Consider the following 19,665-nt stretch of genomic DNA (forward strand, 5'->3'; position numbering starts at 1 on the left):
AAGAGATTAAGTAAAATGTCGTTTTACGCGAAAACTTAGTGAGTCTTATACCACTAAGACCTCAGTAATTTATTACTGAGGTGGTGAACTCATACTTTCACCTGTACGGATGTGGTTAACCCCACAACTGTACAGATACTGATGTTTTGGCTGCAGGATCAGCGGATCTAGAGGATGATCCCGTAGCACGGTACTTGGGGTACTGCGACTGAGGCATATCGCTGGTGTCGTAGCTATGTGGACTTGGGCGTCCCATTTTGGTTGTCTTTTGTTGTTGGCTTGTGTCCTACGTGACACTTGTATTTTGTAGAGCCAGTCTTTTGGTATGTAATTAATGTTAAGTTTAAGCCTTAAACATATAGACTTATGTATGGCTCTTTATAATTAACAGCTATGTTATAGAAGTGTTTTACCGCTATTCTGACTATGTATAATTGAATGGTTCGCTGCTTAGATGTAACTCTGAATATCAGGAACATATTATGGGACGAGTATCGTATATTGGTTAAGTGACAAGTAGTCGTGCCACTGTGATGATCCATTCATGTATGTTTATAGAAAGAAAAAAAAAATGGGTCGTCACAGCTAATGATATCAAAGTAGTTAGATCTAGGGTTGATGAGGAAAAACGGAAGTTTAGGACTGTGTTAGAGTCTAAGGATAATAAAAGAGCCGTAGGATTCTAAAAACCTCCAACAAATATAGGAAAAGCTTAGATGAAATTATTGTGTGCATGGTACAGCTCATGTAATACATTTGATACAATCGGTGTTTGCTTAAGTGACATTTCTTTCACTTGCACATTGTAGAATAACTTCAATGTGATTGCGCAGAGTCATGCCGCCTAGACGACGTAGAGCTCCTCGACATAATGAGGAAGAGGGATACGAGAATGGATGTGGTGGTGATGCACCTCCACCGCCTCCGCCTCCTCCTCTTCCACCCATGCCTGATTTGGGGCAACTAGTGGCAGCCTTGCCTAGATAGGGCGAACCACCTGCTACTGTTGGTTGCTCATCGGTCGACTTCTTCAATCACAACTCACCAATGTTCGACGGAAGTGAGGGACCTATAGCAGCTGAAGATTGGATAACCTCCTTTGATGACCTCGCCGATGCACTAAGTTGCACCGATGAACAAAAGGTCAATTACGCAGGGTTGAAATTAGTAGGTGAAGCCAAATATTGTTGGAAGTCTGCAAAAGCCCTCATAGCTGAAGTGTTGGGTCCCAATGTTCCTATCACTTGGGAACGTTTCAAAAGGGAATTCGACGACCGATTCTTCCCTCGAGCATAACGACAACAATGTGCCCGAGACTTTCAAGAACTGAAACAGGGGAACATGTCAGTTGAAAAATATTCGACTGAGTTCCTTAAACTTTCGAGGTATGCTCCACGTCTCATCCCCGATGAAGAGACCAAGATTGAGAGGTTCCGTGATGGATTGTCACCACGAATCCTTGAGAAGATTATTTTCCTCAAAGTCACCGACTATGTCGATATGGTGCACACTGCCACCATGGCTGAGGAGGGAATTCGTGAAGCAACTGCTTACTATAACAATAGGAAGCGGTCACTTTCGTTGGGAGCCCCTTCATCTCCTTCGCCCCCTCCACCAAAGAAGCAGTCTTTTGGTAGCAGTTCGGGATCTATTGGGGGACAAAGTGCTCCTGCAAGTCAGGGCAGCGTCGATGTCACATCATGTGGTAGATGTGGGAAGACGCACCCAGGTGTGTGTCGATGGGGAACTTCTAGAACATGCTTCAAGTGTGGCCGAGTGGGCCATTGTGCCAAGGATTGTCAGCAAGTCACTGCTAGGATCCAAGCGTCTGAGGAGAGCAATAATCGGCCTATGCCAACGGCGCCAGCAAGGGTGTACAACATGCTTACACAGGAAAATGCCAAAGCCAATGGGAACGCAGCCAATGTCGCCAATGTTACTACAGGTACAATACCTTTTTTTCATAGCATTGCGTGCATTTGGCTTGATTTAATTGTTGTCTATCATTATCTCATTTACATTTGTATGATTATGAATGATGAGCGCTGAATCCTTAGAACCAATACGCGTGCGTGACCATTTCTATTTATTGACGCGTTTGCCCATAGCGAACATGTAGGTCGTTACTTTAGCGTTGTAAGGAAAGGACATTGTTAGCTCTAGTGTTTGACACGATAAGCTTCAGTGTTTAATATTTGGGGTTTGATGTCAATTCGAAATGGATTGACGATCAAAGTGTAGACTGAACATAGGTAAGCACGGTGGGAAGTTATATTCCTATTCCACGGTATGGAGAGTTTGAAACTCTACGGGTCTCGTTTGCGAGATTACTCCACTATTTTCTCTCTAACGTTCAATAGTAATGAATGTTTAATAGTTTACATTAGCTTGTTTGGTTTATTCCCAAGCCAAGCTCCAAGTCGAGTCTAAGCTGAAAACATTTCGGTGGTGTTCCGCTATCCGAATGTTTTCGCTATATTCACGAGTTTGTGTGGATGTGCATGGACCATCATGTACTAAACCAAGTGGTGATCTAGAATGAGAACTCCTTATTGAGAACTGGCTATGTTTTCAGTCAACTCTAAGGAGCTTCGGTATTCTCGGAGATGGCCTTCTCTAGAGATGCCATTGACTCTTGGTGCGTAAGAAAGTGTGCCAAAGTCTGCGATCCATATATGGTATGGCCAATATGAGTTTTGGTGATATCATTCGGATTGACAAATACACCGTTAGTATTTATGGACTTGTTAAATCAAGTATTTGATGAGTACTTAGATTTCGGTGTAGTAGCGTTTACCGATTACCGATTACCTGTTAGTTTATCCGACTAATCGTGTCGAGCATGAAATACACTTGATGAAAGTGTTGGGAGAGCTCGAGAAAATGAATTCTTTGCCAAGCTGATGAGATGTGAGTTTTGGTTTGAAGAAGTGTCATTCTTGGTTCATTTAATGAGCAAGAACGGACTTGTAACCAACTCGTTAAAGGTAGAACTTGCAAATGCGCCTGTGCTTAAACTACCCGTTGAGATTATTGGGTATGTGGCTTGTACAGATGAATTGTGATAGGGTGGGGATGCACCCTTGTGTAACAGCAAGGATGTAACCTAGGCTACTTGTCAACTGTGGATCATGAGTAGTGCCGTTCTCCTCATGGTTCGGAGTTGGTAGCTATTATCTATGCTCTGCCATTTTGTGGGCAATGCCTCTATGGTGAAGTGCGTGTGGAATACACACTTAATGTCCTAGTCTTGATGCACTCCGGTGTTAAGAGACAGAGACATGAGGTAACGTTGATGGCTTGTTGTACTAGGAGATCTTGATGGCAAGATGTCCTGTCGTCCGACTTAAGCCACTGTCACGACTAATGCACTGTGTATGAAATCTCGTGCTGGCGAGATTGACTCAAGTGTTTTTGGAGTATTAGCTCGACGTACCTTCGCAAGCGGACGACTGATCCGAGAGATCTATTTAGAAACTTGAGGATATGCCTAAGTTATGCGTGTGGGAATCCATGGAATTGGTTATGATACCCGCCATTGATTGTGACTATTAGATATGGTAGTTTACAACCACTGACGTTGTATCGCACGTAATGTTGTATGGACGCGAACGATGAACACCACTTCATTTGGTATGAAGTTGGTGTGAAACGATCGGCGAGTTTTGAAGTGGTGCATGATTCTATGGAAGTTTGCACTCGTTCAAGTGGACGTTCAAAGTGTAGTGATGACGGAAGCTATGCAAATAAATATCGCCGCAAACCTATGTTCAAATTGGTAATTTTGTATCACAAGTTGTCATCAATGCTAAACATGTAATGTTTTGGCAATTTGGACGTGCTCAATTTAGGATATATTGGGTTGTCTTTAGTGCTAAACAAAAATTCGTTGTGTAATTGGTCATGATGTCTTCTAATTTTAGCGGGCATCCATGACATTTTCTGTATTTCTCCTTTGCGAATGTGTTTGTGATCATTTACTTGTGATGCGCTTCTTCACACTCAATGGGAAATTGTCCTATGAAGGGGTGCAAAATGAGTGATGATTTGTAAGAAAACACTAAAATCATTCCGTTAGTGAAAATTCTGTGGTGAAATCACGATGTTGAGGAAGCGACATGAGTGCACGATCATAAATGCGGGAGCGATCCCCCATTTTAGTGAATAAATTCGGGTATGCTTGTTGTATCATACCACTTTCGCGTAAATATCCCATGTAAAATGCATACTTGCATAAGTGTCTCTAGTATAGAATGCATACTCGTATGTGCGTAAAATGATTTAATGTCCAAATTTCGAGGACGAAATTTTTATAAGGTAGGAGGGATGTAATGACCAAGAAAATATTTATAGGTTTACTAGGATCAAATAAATAAAAAAAAGTTTATTTAGTGTGATAAAATAAAATAAAGTGTTTTATTTTTATCCTATGGACTTGTAAATAGAAGTCATGAAAAGAAAATATAAGTGATATTTTTAGTTCCAAAGAAAATATAAAAGAAAAGAAATAGAAAAGAAAAAGAAAATAGAAAATAGAAACAATAGAAAATAAAAGAAAAAAGAAAAAGAAGAATCATTAAAAAGGAAAGTCATATATATATATATATAAAACAAAAAAAAAAAATGGTGTGGGGCGCAGGTGTGCGCCCCACATGTAGCAAAATGAAGGGCCACACCTGGCCCTTCACAAATCAAAAAGAAAAAAAATATAAACAAAGGCCATTCGGCCTTTGTTCCAAAAAGAGTACAGCCTTTTTTAAAAAAAAAAAAAAAAAGGGGGACCGGTGTGTTATTTTTAAGAGGCCCCCGAGAGCCTCTTTTTGTTATTTTTTCCGAAGCAGGGAAGAGAGTTTTCCAAAAGTCCCTTTGATTTTTCACCTTGAAACGCCGATCTACAAAGATCCAACCGTCGAAACTCAAATTCGACTTCGAAAATGTGATCCACGCGTAAGGAGCTACGTTCCTACTGTTTGTTTTGAGGTTTTGTGCTTTTTGGAGCTTGAAAAAAATCTCCCAATCTCCAGTGGCACATTGTGAGAGGTTGTCTAGTAATTTATAGTTGAGCTTGTTATCCGCACAGCCAAGGTGAGTATTCTACTCACAGAGAAACTATTATTTTCATATATTAATGAATTGCAAAATGTATATGATGTTTTATAAATTTGAACCGACTATTGTTGATAATATGTCTTGGATGTATTAAGTAATTTCAATTATGTTGAAATATATTAATGATGTTTATGAGAAATGATGTGTGATAGAAAAGTGTGATTTGAAGGATTTGATTGTGGCTGTTGTTAGGATTTAAATTACGGAAATATTGATTGATGAAGTGATGTGTCAAATTGTTTATGGATTTATAAAGAAAGCATGTGTTAAAAGGCGCAGTTCTTGAAAAGCAAAGGTATATGGTTTTGAGCATAAAGCATTGGGCTGGAAAAGACCTTAGGGCCGGTATCCTCTTTGGCATAGTGTGTAAAGACTAATGGGCTTGCATCCCCTATGGCATAAGATTGAAGACCAATGGGCTAGCATCCCCTATGGCATATGATTAAAGACCAATGGGCTTGCATCCCCTATGGCATAGGATTGAAGACCAATGGGCTAGCATCCCCTATGGCATATGATTAAAGACCAATGGGCTTGCATCCCCTATGGCATAGGATTGAAGACCAATGGGCTAGCATCCCCTATGGCATATGATTAAAGACCAATGGGCTAGCATCCCCTATGGCATAGGATTAAAGACCAAATGGCTTGTATCCCCTATGGCTAGGTTAAAGACTAATGGGCTTGCATCCCCTATATCACAGCTTTAAAGACTAATGGGCTCGTATCCTCTATGGTATAGGATTAAATACCATATGGCCGGTATCCCCTTTGGAACTACATTGTTTTGTATTGCACTGGGTTGGTAATTGAGCATGCATAATGTTGTTTATGATATGTCGATATAGTATGAATTGTTAATTGAGATATAATTAAGAATCGATGATTGAGATATAGTATGAATTTGTATGTGAGCATGTTGGAATAAGAACAATATTGTTATGTTGTGTTTGCGTTTACTCCATCTGCTATGATGTGATTTTAAGAGACAAGTTTTCATAACCAAAACAATAACTGTTATTGTAAACAAGAGATTAAGTAAAATGTCGATTTACGCGAAAACTTAGTGAGTCTTATACCACCGAGACCTCAGTAATTTATTACTGAGGTGGTGAACTCATACTTTCATCTGTACGGATGTGGTTAACCCCACAACTGTACAGATACTGATGTTTTGGCTGCAGGATCAGCGGATCTAGAGGATGATCCCGTAGCACGGTACTTGGGGTACTACGACTGAGGTATATCGCTGGTGTCGTAGCTATGTGGACTTGGGCGTCCCATTTTGGTTGTCTTTTGTTGTTGGCTTGTGTCCTACGTGACACTTGTATTTTGTAGAGCCAGCCTTTTGGTATGTAATTAATGTTAAGTTTAAGCCTTAAACATATAGACTTATGTATGGCTCTTTATAATTAACAGCTATGTTATAGAAGTGTTTTACCGCTATTCTGACTATGTATAATTGAATGTTTCGGTGCTTAGATGTAACTCTGAATATCAGGAACATATTATGGGACGAGTATCGTATATTGGCTGAGCGACAAGTAGTCGTGCCACTGTGATGATCCATTTATGTATGTTTATAAAAAGAAAAAAAAAATGGGTCGTCACACTTTTGGCTCCCCAAACCAGACTTCCCAGGAGGTCACCCATCCTGGGATTGCTCTCGCAGAAGTACGCTTAACTTCAGAGTTCTGATAGGTTCATGGCTATCACGGCTTTAAAACGCGTTGTGTCATAAAGGGTGCATTTATACATATAAGCACATCCTCATTCCCAGGCGATGTGGGACATCACAATGAAATGGTATCAGAGCCATTGCCCAGCCTGAGATGGTGGGAGTGTGCACAAGCCCATGAGGGTTGCTAGCGGGCAATTGCTGGGACGCCAAGAATGGGGTGATCCCATGAGGGTCGCCAGCGGGGACGGTAGGTCGCAAGAGGGGGTGATTGTGACGTCCTACATCGCCTGAGAATCGAGATGTGCTTATATGTATAAATGCACCATTTATGACACAACGCATTTTAAAGCCGTGTTGGTCTTGAACCTATCAAAACTCCGCAGTTAAGCGTGCTTCTGCGAGAGCAATCTCAGGATGGGTGACCTCCTGAGAAGTCTGGTTTGGGGAGCCAAAAGCGGACAATACTTCCCAGGAGGTCACCCATCCTGGGATTGCTCTCGCAGAAGCAAGCTTAACTGCAGAGTTCTGATAGGTTCATGGCCATCACGGCTTTAAAACACATTGTGTCATAAATGGTGTATTTATACATATAAGCACATTCTCATTCCCAGGCGATGTGGGACGTCACAATCACCCCCTCTTTGGACCCAGCGTCCCCGCTGGCATCCCTCATTGGGCTTGTGCACGCTCCCACCATCTCAGGCTGGGCAATGGCTTTGATATCATTTGTAACGACCCACCCCCAATGACACAATATTGTCCGCTTTTGGCTCCCCAAACCAGACTTCCCAGGAGGTCACCCATCCTGGGATTGCTCTCGCAGAAACACGCTTAACTGTGGAGTTCTGATAGGTTCATGGCCATCACGGCTTTAAAACGCGTTGTGTCATAAAGGGTGCATTTATACATATAAGCACATCCTCATTCCCAGGCGATGTAGGACGTCACAGGTTCCTTCTAACATCTCTATCACCTTACCCATTGATGGCCGATCTGAAGGACTGGTCTGAATACACCACAAACTAACTATAATCATCTTTTTTATTCTCTCTTCTTCTGCCTCTTCTGTTATTTCCTCAAAAGTGGTAGAATTTTTGCCCTGTTCAAGTTTCGTCTAAATCCAGTGTGGAAAATGTCTCACTGGTATAAGACAATCCACCATCAAAATTTTTCCTTCCTCCAAACATTTCAAGAACCAACATTTCGTAGCTGTAAACGTCAGACTTGTGAGAGACTCCACCAAAGTTCCGACTAAATACTTCGGGTGCAATGAAACCTACAATTCCTCTGATGCCTGTCATTGACACAATACTCTCTTTTGTTTTGCATAGTTTAGCAAGGCCAAAATCAGAGATTTTTGGGCGTAAATCCTCATCTAAAAGTATATTGTGTGGTTTTATCTCAAAATGTAGGATCCGTGTGTTACATCCACGATGCAAATATTCTAGTCCTTGAGCAATGCCAACCACAATTTGGAACATAGTGTTGCTGTCCAAGTGATGATTTGTAATTGAAGGTCCTTTATCATATATGAACTTATCAAGAGATCTATAAGGCATGGATTCATAGATTAGAGCTCTTTTAGTCCTCTCGTATTAGAAACCTAAAAGAGTGACTATATTAACATGGGATGTTCTACTAATGCTAGCCACTTCCTTGATAAATTCTTCTCCATTACCTTTGGATGCGCTCAGGATTTTCACTGCCACCATACGCCCATCAGGTAGCTTCCTTTTGTAGACAACACCATATCCTCATTGTCCTACTTTTTCTTTAAATGAGTTGGTCAATTTCTTCACATCTAAGTATATCGCTTTGGGGCTATTGATCCATACTTCTTTACGAATTCCTCATCAGTGGTTTGAAAGTTATTTGCACCTATTTTGTTTGAAAGTTATTTGCACCACAAATAGCCACGTTCTCATGTATACACGTGGCTATTTTGATGCGTGGCTACAGTGACCCCTACTATAGACACGTGGCAAATCGCAGTTATTTTTGTAGTGTTACATGATGATCACATTGTTATGACTAAAAATGAATTGCAACCTTGACCAACAAGTTCAAAAGTCAATATTACCAAGCTTACTTATAATTAACCCCTTACGGGGACATGCTCGCATATATACACCAACTATATATATCATTGGAAAGTTGAGTTCATTACGAGAAAATCAACAACAATACAAACAATTCAAGCACTAAAAAAATAACAAAAGAAATATTAGAAATTATAAAGCTAGAACAAAAGACCCAAACCTCGGAAATAATTACCATATGGCCCAAATTCTATGGGAAATGGTGCTGGCGCAATGAACTGAGTTGGAGACGGCGCTCAGGGCGCATTTGAAGGAGAGGGCGGAAAAGCTGAGACACAAATAACCAAAAAAAAAATCAATAAAAAAGAAAGATAAATAAATTGTATAATCTAGTTTTGAAAATAACAATTAAGATAACTGCTTGAAAGACTTGAAAGGCCCATAGTTGAAGGTCGGGGCGCATTTGAAAGAGAGGGCGGTGATGTCATTGGAAGGGAACGACGTCGTTGCATGTGACAGCGACGGAGAAGAGGAGAACAGAGACGAAGATCGCCAGATGGAAGGCAATTGGGGGCATCAGATAGGAGTGGAAGTGAGGGGTTGTAGGAGTGAGATGGCATGGATGAGGTAATACCGTAACAGTATTCCCAACGGGTTTTTTTATAGCTGTTAGAAATAAGGAGGGGCTGCTGTAGAGATGTTAAGGGAACTATATCCCATAAACATGGAATGAAATATGCTGGAAACATGGAGTGCGTGAATCAAGAGAGTTGGGCTGCTGTCAGGCGTGAAGCATGGAGCTGTTGCCTTGTGTCAGCTTGGAACATGGGTTAGAGCTGCTTAGCTTGAGACGGTCTAGGCTGCGTGTAGAGTGGAGTGAATCTTGGATTGAGGGGCTGCTGTAGGCTTATTTTCATGCCTGTCTTGGGAGTCCTTTGCAGAGGATATCTTATCCTCTAACACTCCTCCGCAAACTGATGAGAGGAACTTTCATGAGTTTGTCTTCTTCGGATTATAATCATCAACTTTTTTTTATTTTTTTTGTTTTTTATTTTTTATGTTTTTTATTTTACTCAAGTCTGCAAATTAGACCTCAAAAGCCAAAATTAAGGCCAGCTATGGGCCATGAAAAAGAGCCTACAAAGGGCTTTAGATGAGCTTGGGTCTTAAACATTGCCTCAAGCAAGAAATTGGGCCAACAATAGGCCAAGAGAAAGCCTAATGGCTATTTAAAAAGGCTTGGGACTTTGAACATTTTTTACAAGAAATTGGGCCAACAATAGGCCAAGAGAAAGCCTAATGGCTATTTAAAAAGGCTTGGGACTTTGAACATTTTTTACAAGCAATTTGGGTCATCAATGGGCCAAGAAAAAAGCCATTAAAGGGCTTAAATGGGCTTGGGTTTTAGACATTTTCTCGAGCAAGAAGTTGGGGCCAACAATGGGCCAAGAAAAGAGCCATCAAATGGCTAAAATAAGCTTGGGTTTTGGTTATTACCTCAAGCAAGAAATTTGGGCCAACAATGGGCCATTGAGAGATTTTCCTCTTAAATGAGTTTGGGCATTAAAACATTTGCCCCCAAGCTAGAAAGTGGGCCAACAATGGTCCAAAATGATACCTCGAGATGATTTTTATTTTATTTTTTTCTCAACTGAACATAAGAATTAAAGCTTACAAATAAGAAAAAAAAAGGTGAAACGTAAGCTTTCACATGAAGGAAACAAACAATAGAAACCAAAAGATAAGTGAAAGAGAAAGTGGAAGTCAGAAGGCTTCTCGAGCCTTCCGCTCACTTGGGAGTTGGGATATGCAGCAATTGTCATATCTTCTCACAGCACTGTCACGTTTGTTGTACAAGTTGTGGAGATGTGTTTCTGGGAGACATGTAGGTGCTTGAACGACTGGGAGACGTGGCAGAGGTGAGACCCAAAAAGGGAACTGTAGCTACTGATAAAGAAGAAAACAAGGGCAATTGAGACGGTCTAAGATTGGTAAGACTTGCACACCAAAAGAGATGGGTTTATTTTTGGCTCTGGGGGTGGAAGAGTGACTGTAGTGAGCAGAGCATCTCGTTGAAGAGAAGGGAGATTTTTGGAGAACTGGCTCTGTGGATATCATGTGAAGTTGAGGTGTTTGATAAAAGTTCTGAGAGAGAGCAAAGAGAAAGGGAAACAGAGGTGAAGATGAGGTGTTTGATAAAAGGTGCAGAGAAGCTTCAAGAAGAAAAGGAACTGACGTTTATGGAAGATTGAGATGAGTCGGACTGGGCATCATTTTTGCTATAGAAACTGGGAGATAGAGTTTAGGATGAAGACATAAGAGTTCGTGGGTGGATTTTTCTGGTTCTGGTTGTTGAAGTGTGGGTGTTTTTGGTGAAGATGAGGTGCTTGATAATAGTGCTGAAAGAGAGTAAAGAGTAAGGAAAACTCTTGTGGAGCTTCCTCAAGGCACTGCCCGTGTGAGCTGTGTGAGCTATGCTCACACGGGCTGTGCTGCAGCCAAAGGAAGAAGAGAAACAAGATCGTAAGGCGTTAGCCAACAAGCTCTGATATACCATTTTAGAAATAAGGAGGGGCTGTTGTAGGCTTATTTTCATGCCTGTCTTGAGAGTCTTTTGCAGAGGATATCTTATCCTCTAACAATAGCCAATTTCCTTCTTTACATATAGTGAAAATGTAAAAAAAACAAAAAACCACCCATAGGTATTAATCTATCGGTCGGGAGAAATGCTAGACATCCCAACACTTTTTTCCAGAATTTGGTTCCAAACTGATGTGTCACTATCCTATGAAATTGTGGCACACTTTCCAAAATGATAGATCTCATATGATTGTGACACATCAGTTTAGAACCAAATTCTGAAAAAAAGTGTTTGGATGTCTAGCATTCCTCTCAAAAGAAAACTATTATTGTGAATGTTCTAATAACGGTCGCGATAGTGAGTGAGGACTGCGTAGGCTGCTTCGAACAAGGCTGGCTTTGGTTCACTCTTGGACGGGAAATGCTAAAGATGAGTCTCTCATCCTCCCTTCATCACCCTCTTTTCTTTAAAAAAAATTGATTTTAAGGAAAAAGTTGTCTTTGATGTCACATCAGAGACAGTTTTTTAATAAAAATCAATTTTTTTATTATCAAAGGAGGATGAAGGGAGGATGAGAGACTCATGTGTAGAAGGACTCCTCTTGGACAGTTGGACTGTGTGAACCAGCTTTTGATATTGGAGGCCGTCTAGAAAGTAGAAAGTAGAATTGTAGAAACCTATAGTGGATTTTTCTTTCATTTTTTTTTAATCTCCATAAATCTTTCTCAAAATTTTAGGATATATATATATATATATATTAACTAGTATTTTTTAATTAAAAATAATTAATACTTTTTATATTAATATTTATCATTTCAAATGACATGTTAATGATATAGATTATAGATATACATATGTGGCCTGCAAAAAAAAAGGGGGGGGGGGGGGGGGGGGGGGGGGTAAATTTGTATGATAAATCTCTGCATAAATTATTTTTTAAATGCCTATATTTAAGGGTGTATATGTGAATATCCGCGTGGTTATTTGCGATATATGCACCTGCATCCGCAAAATGTGGATATCGCATTTTTATTATCCGTATCTGCGCGTCTATTGTGGTTATTAAGTGCAGTTATTATCCGCTATCTGCAAATAGATAATGAGCTTATTTTAAACGCTTTTAAAAATAATTTTGACCAATTTTTAGTCTTTTGGGCTTGTTTTGAAAATATATGCAACACAAAAACTATGTAAAACTGAGAAAAAAATGGGATGATGGATACAACTTCAAAATATTCATGGTAATTAATGCTCACAAGAAACCCCCTATGTTTTATTATTCATGATTCAATAAGCATAACAATAAAGCCTGCAAACATAAAAGAACATAAATTATCTAAATATTACATCTTTATATATATATATATATATATATATATATATATATATATAAAGGGTATTCGGATGCGGTTATTATCCGCATTCACATACCCTAAAACTATTATTTGCATCCGTACTTGCGGATAGTGATTTTTGCTATCCGCATTCACATGTGTGGATGCGGACGGTTAATATTCACCCACATGTACATGTATACCCTTGCGGCTATATCTCCTCAGGTTGGCAAAAGGAGATAAAGGTATCTCCAAAAATATAAAGTTATCTTTGTACAATATTAGACCACAACAAGAATTCTACAGAAAATAAAAATAGAAAATGCCTCTATCAAGAGTGAGAACATTCTAACAAAGTAGTGTAATATTGAAACAGAACAAGAGTTTTGCATAAAATAGAAAGTACAACCAAAGGATAACAATGCTTTATTGAATAAAAACAACAATTCTCTTTGTCCAACATTCGAGCGCATGGTCTTGCGTTTTTTCACTCTTTCGAACACCGTTGAAGAATTTATTCTTCATGTCATCCAAAAACTTAAAGAAAGCCCATCTCCAAGCCTTGTTGAATGCTAATGGACCAAATACACCCCAAAACCCCACTACAAATCCAAATGGCATGCTCATATAAAACCACTTCAAGTCGATCCAGCCACTGTCCTCTCTGCCTTCATCGTCAACATTTGGTGTTGTCTCAAGGGATGGGCCATCTCCAACGCAGCTAGAAGTAAGTGGAGGTCCACAAAGATCATGGTCGTTCCCAATGAAACAGAGTGCACTAAAGCTCTGAAGCTGTGTGCTGGAGGGAATTCTACCAGAGAAGTTGTTGTATGATAAGTTTAGATGATTCAAGCATGTTAAACTTGCCATACTTTGAGGTATTGCACCTGTGAGTTGATTCATCGAGACATCGAGAGACTCCAATGATATCATGGCATTGATCTTCTCAGGAATCTTTCCATGAAGTTGATTATTGGACAAGTTCAAAAATCGTAGGCCGGAAAGACTTGTGAGTTCATCGGGGATTTCTCCAATCAAATTGTTTCTCGAGAGGTCCATGCTTGTGACGAGAGCAAGTGTCTCTCTATACTCATACTCTATTCCCTTTGTTACCAACAATACTGGTTCTCCATATAGTGCCTCTTTTAAGGAAAAATTGCCCTTATCGATAATATCAGGGTTTTGTCCCACCATGGCGCTCAAATTACCAAAGCATCGCGGAATGGGTCCTGTGAATTTGTTTTGTGCCAGATCCATGATTTGAAGCGATTTAAGGTGACAGAACTCATGAGGGATACTGCCATAAAACTTGTTTGAGCGAAGCACGAGAACCCTCAGATTGGCTGAACTATTTCCCGACCAAATGGACAAGCTACCAGACAAATGATTCTCTCTTAGATCTACAATCTTTAGGAGTGTGCAATTTTGTAGGGACAATGGCAAATGTCCAAACAGATTGTTTTTGTTCAAGGTTAGAAACTCAAGCATAGAGAGAGAACCCAAGGAACTCGGTATATTTCCTGTTAGATTATTGCTCCCCAAGTTTAACACCATTAATAGAGAATAGTTCATCCAACAGTCAGGAACTTCTCCAGACAAAAGATTTTTTGAAAGATCAAGAAAATACAGATCTCTCATTATATCATTCTGTTCACAAACGAAGGGAGAAAGAGATCCACGAAATGAGTTATTGGAAAGATCTAAACCAAGAAAGATCCACGAAATGAGTTTACCAAAGCATCGCGGAATGGGTCCTGTGAACCAAGAAAGATTGATCCTCTACAAGATAAACTTGGAATACTGCCACGAATTTGGTTATGAGAAAGATCCAGAACAAGAAATTGGGAACAGAGGCTCCAAAACCAAGAAGGGATAACACCTGAAATGCTTGTATTAGACAAATTTAAAACTTGAAGATCTTTTTGTGATTGAAGCCATGCAGGAAATCGTGACCCTAGTGTCCATGATTCCATCTCTAAAATTTGAAGTTGAAAAGGAGGAACCCAATTAAAACTTACTTGCAAAGTCAACAAGTTTGAAGAGGCTTCAAGTATTTTCAAATTTGTTAGGTTGGAAAAATGCACGTCAGAAACAAAACTCTCTAAAAAATTGTCAGAGATGTATAACTCTTCAAGATTTGAAAGATGTCCAAGACTTACAGGAATTGTTCCATTTAATTTATTGTGAGAGACAGAAAGTATCCTCAATGAAGATAGATTTTCTATAGACACGGGAATCGGACCAGAAAGCATGCTGGAGTCAAGAAAAAGAAGAGACAGTTTTTTATTCTTTCCCAATTGATTAGGGAAAGTATCTAAAAGTCGATTCCAAGACAAATCTAAAAACTCCATATTTTTTACTGTGCATGCAGAAGAATTTCCCAAGAGTTCATACACACCTCCCCCAAGTTTGTTGTGAGATAAATCCAAATGTTGCAGATTACACAAATTTCCCAAGGATCTTGGCAATTTTCCTTCAAGGCCATTGTTTGACAGGTCAAGATATATCAGTTGGGAAAGGGAAGAATTTCCCAAGAGTTCATACACGCCTCCCCCAAGTTTGTTGTGAGATAAATCCAAATTTTGCAGATTACACAAATTTCCCAAGGATCTTGGTAATTTTCCTTCAAGGCCATTGTTTGACAGGTCAAGAGATATCAGTTGGGAAAGGGATCCAATGGCACTAGGAAGTACACCTTGAATGTTATTATATGCAAACTCAAGTCTTTCAAGAGTACTTATATTGCATAACAAGTTAAGTATTGTGGAAGAGAGGTTGTAATTGACTGAAAGATCAAGCACAGAGAGAGATGAAAAATTAACATAAGGAATAGGATCATACTTATCAAGTTCACAACTAGACAAGAGTAATTGTGATAGAGAAGGGAGCAAGTTCATCACCTGTAACCAGTTAGATGCTTTACTAAGATTGACGAAACTCATGTCGAGGAATTCCAACAAAGAAAGATGAGATAACCATTCAAGGTTATCAACGTGCAGGAGGGAACCTTGAATGCCAAGATAATGCAAGTTGGAGAGATTTGCCAGCTGATGAGGAATTGTACCCACGAAACCCGCACAAGATAAACTTAGATATCTTAAATTCCCAAGGTAACCAAAGAAGCTTGGAATATGGGAATCTGCAAAATGATTCTCACTTAGGTCCAGATAGCGAAGATGCTTTAATTCCAAGAGAGAATCACTTATCACCCCACCCAACTGTGACTGGCTAAAAGCTTCAGGTGCAGTACCACTATCATATGGATTTCTAAGATTTAGATGGATGACATGCCCAGTTATGTTGTCACAACCAATTCCTTTCCACACACAACACTCGTGGCCAATCCAAGATGAGAGCTGGTTCGAACGGTCTATGATACCTTGTTTGAAGGTGAGGAGGGCTTCTCTTTCTCTTTCTCTGCAAAGCACATTTGTATTTCCACGAGCATATGTAAACATGCATATGATAGTAGCGAAGGAAAGATAGCAATGCACAAGGACCACCACAAAATTGGTCTTCCTGTCCATAACTGTTGCCATTGTACAACGAAAAGAAAATATTGCGAAAATGAGTTGTTATCTTCAAAAGGTGAGAGCACCGTACATATATGAGACCCTTTTAAGTAATTGAGGTGAGGAATATTCCTCCTGACGTAGAAGACAGAAAAGTTTCTTCAAGTACGTCGATGTCTTGATGCTAAATAGAAAGACAAAAATACGAGACTCTGCAGTACTAAATGGTTCACCAATGAATCTGATATGACAAATTCCACGTGCCTTTGAATGCATGACTTGAACAAGTGAAGTCAATGCATAAAGGTCGAGTCGATAATAAATAGGAAGACAAGACAAATACGAGAGACTCTGCAGTCCATGCTTCAACCAATAATATATATCAAGGTATACAAGAGGTAGCCGCCTCTGTTGAAGTCTTTGGACTTGGAGGTCTCAATTTCCAAACAGACTGAACCAATCAATATCCATCATTAAACTTGGTGGGCTTGCCACTAGGAATCTCCACTGATTTAAGCAATGACGTACATGATGTTCATTGCATAAATGTTAAAAATAATAATAATAATAATAAAGAAGGGAAAATTGGAGAGGGGGTTAAGTGGATTTGAGGTCAATAAATGATGCTTCGATGAAGAAAGTGAAGTAGGTCCATCTAACACTACTTTTTTTTTATTATTTGCAGAAGAAACATTAAAAAAAAAAAAAAAAAAAAAAAAAAAAAAAAAAAAAAAAAAAAAAATTCAATAATGAGCAAATATTGATAAAATAAGAGTTAATTTGTATTCCTCGACCGGAGGAATAATTAAGAAAATTAGTTTAGGGGTTCCTAATTTAGCTTGTAAATAAAGAGTAGTTATATTCTATTGCTATGTACCTGAAAAACAATTTGAAAAGATACCTCTAATCTGAAGGCCCGAAGGGTACGTAGTACATGCTTCACCAATCATAATAACTTGGCCAGCTGTCCGCCACATGCATTCGTGTAACCGTAGCTTTGTAGAGTAATGATTCACCACCACCTAAAGATATCACTTTTCACCACATTGTATATGTGGCAATGTGGTCTTCTACTACCTTTTGAGTTTTATTTATTTATTTTTTAAGTAGAGAACCACCATGCCACATAAATAACATGATAAAAAGTGGTATCTTTGGATAATGATGAATCATTACTCGGCTTTGTAAGCATGACTTGGAAAAGTGAAGTCCAATGCAGTCGACTCGATGGTAAATAGTAAGACAACTTCAAGACTCTGCATTCTGCAGTCTTCAAGTGGTAGTCGCCTCTGTGTTGAATGGATCAGATTCAAAGTTGTCGATTTAACTTGTGCGTTCTGCGGCTTGAACACATCCCAATGTTTTCTTTAAATTTGCTGCTCTTAAATCTGGTCCCTTCATTTTTAACAGCATATATGCTGTGATTTTTTTAACAGCATACAAGCTGGATCCTTGTTTGAAAGCAGGTTCGACTCTACCAATTAAAAAGTTAAACGATTGGCCTTCAATTAAATAAGGCCCTAATTAATGAATATTAATAAGGATTTTTTTTTTTATAAAAAAAAATATTTGAAGGCTTAATTATAGTCATTATTTTTTAATTAAGGCCCCTAATTATATTAATAATCAATTAAAAATACATTAATATCATTTAATTCTCCAACATTCCATTATTGAAATAAGTCTTAAAAAATTGATAATATTAAATAAGAGAATCAAATAATATTAAAGACGTTCTTAAATAAAACCAATTTTCCAACTATAAATGTTCTATTATTGAAAATAATGGACAAAATGAAAATAGTAATAATATTCAATATGTTGTGGGTAGAGTTTTTTGGGAAATGTGATGAGCATTGAAAAACCAAAATTCCAATAAGAATTTAAATGACAACAATAAATTCTGATCTCAACTGTCAATTAGATCATTTGCAAAAGACATGAATTGCTTTACCATTTAATGCTAATAATATATAATTTATTCCAAACGTTAAAAAGATAGAAATTATGCTACACAAGTACTCCAACGTTCAAAATGAAATGAGGAAAAAAAAATGTTAAGAAAATGTAAAGTTTTCAAAATATTTTATTCAATTCAATTATAAACTCCTATCATCTTGAGAAATGCTACATGTACTTAAACTTTTATAAATGAAGCCTTCCTAATTGATGTATAGTTTATTCATTGGAGATGATCTAAACAATTAATATAAATAAATGCTACGGGTACCAATGAATAAGTTCCGCATCATCTTATTAAGGCTTTATTTGTAAAAATTTAAGTACATGTAGCATTTCTCATATTTATAAGTTTCCAGTGTTTTCTCTTTATTTACCTATTCAAGTCTTATTCAAATTTGAATTATTATATTCTTATACACTTTCATTATTTTCTAACCACTCACTATTCAAGGCATTAAAATCATTCATCTCACACGCATTTCAAGTGACTTTATGCATGAGAAATGCTATAGCATCTACTAGGTCCTCCAAACATCCTTATGTGCTGACATGACATTTTTAAAGCCAACTACACTTTAAACATTTAAAGTAAAGCTTGGATGTATGCACTTATGTCTATAATTTAGTACGATACGAAGCACCAGACGCCCACATGCGCGTGGTAGTAGGCTGTAAGGCCCTAGTGGCGCCTTAATTAGTGGCGCACTGGACATGAAGCATTGAAACTCGGAGCGATCTAATCATGAACATTAAATTTTAGACGGTTAGGATCATTCGATCTGGTGATTTGATCTAGACTGTAGGATGCTTCTTAGGTAGATTCAATAGTTGGATATACTGGACTATCACTAAAGTAAATTGTAAGGTCATATCAACTTTGATCTAATGGTTGAGATTAAATAATTATGATCTAATGATTATTATTAAATAATCATTGATAGTTATTTGATCTAATGGTCAGAATTAAGTATCAGTTAAAATAGCGATTTATGACTGTTAAATTAACAGTTTATGATGGTTGAATTAGAAGTTATTAAATAACTAATATTCAACACAATATAGAAGTAACTACAGTCCAGCTATTAAATATATAGAACAATTTTCTCTCATCTTCTATTATCGTTTCTGATATCATCTACACTTTAAATTTTGAGTCTTTGTCCATTGCTATAATAAAAAAATCTAAGGTTATTCGGGTTTAGTTTTCATTTGTGTAAAGCACAACTAAACAATAAAAGTTTTTTGGGTTCCATTGTATTTTGGAGAAATATTTACTGAAATTTTTTGCATACTATTTCTGGTAAAGACAAATAATTTATTAAAAAAAGCAAATTTGTCAAGCACCGTACGAAGATGAATCGTTATTCAGTTTTCTTTCTACTTCTATCTAACAGACTTTGTTATGCTTGACTTGGAAAAGTGAAGTCAATGGGTGTAAAGGTCTCGA

General features: G+C 38.3%; 2 protein-coding genes and 1 pseudogene across 2 annotated transcripts; 1 reads left to right on the top strand and 2 right to left on the bottom strand.

Annotated features, from left to right (window-relative positions):
- Window positions 1–1,341: 1,341 nt before the first annotated feature.
- On the top strand, window positions 1,342–6,349 carry LOC133860441 (uncharacterized). The gene is made up of 2 exons (XM_062296051.1): window positions 1,342–1,945; window positions 6,294–6,349. The coding sequence occupies exons 1-2, from the start codon at window positions 1,342–1,344 to the stop codon at window positions 6,347–6,349; spliced, it is 660 nt and encodes a 219-aa protein (XP_062152035.1).
- Window positions 6,350–6,974: 625 nt separating this feature from the next.
- Window positions 6,975–8,905, bottom strand: LOC133860442 (PR5-like receptor kinase; annotated as a pseudogene).
- Window positions 8,906–12,690: 3,785 nt separating this feature from the next.
- LOC133860444 (receptor-like protein EIX1) lies at window positions 12,691–16,283 on the bottom strand. Its single transcript, XM_062296052.1, has 4 exons — window positions 15,143–16,283; window positions 14,478–14,623; window positions 13,206–14,391; window positions 12,691–12,719 (listed from the first exon to the last, which is right to left on the bottom strand). Exons 1-4 carry the CDS (start codon window positions 16,281–16,283, stop codon window positions 12,691–12,693), a joined length of 2,502 nt encoding a protein of 833 aa, XP_062152036.1.
- Window positions 16,284–19,665: the final 3,382 nt, after the last annotated feature.

The sequence above is a fragment of the Alnus glutinosa genome, chromosome 2 (genome assembly GCF_958979055.1).
Source record: "Alnus glutinosa chromosome 2, dhAlnGlut1.1, whole genome shotgun sequence".
Taxonomy (NCBI): Eukaryota; Viridiplantae; Streptophyta; class Magnoliopsida; order Fagales; family Betulaceae; genus Alnus; species Alnus glutinosa.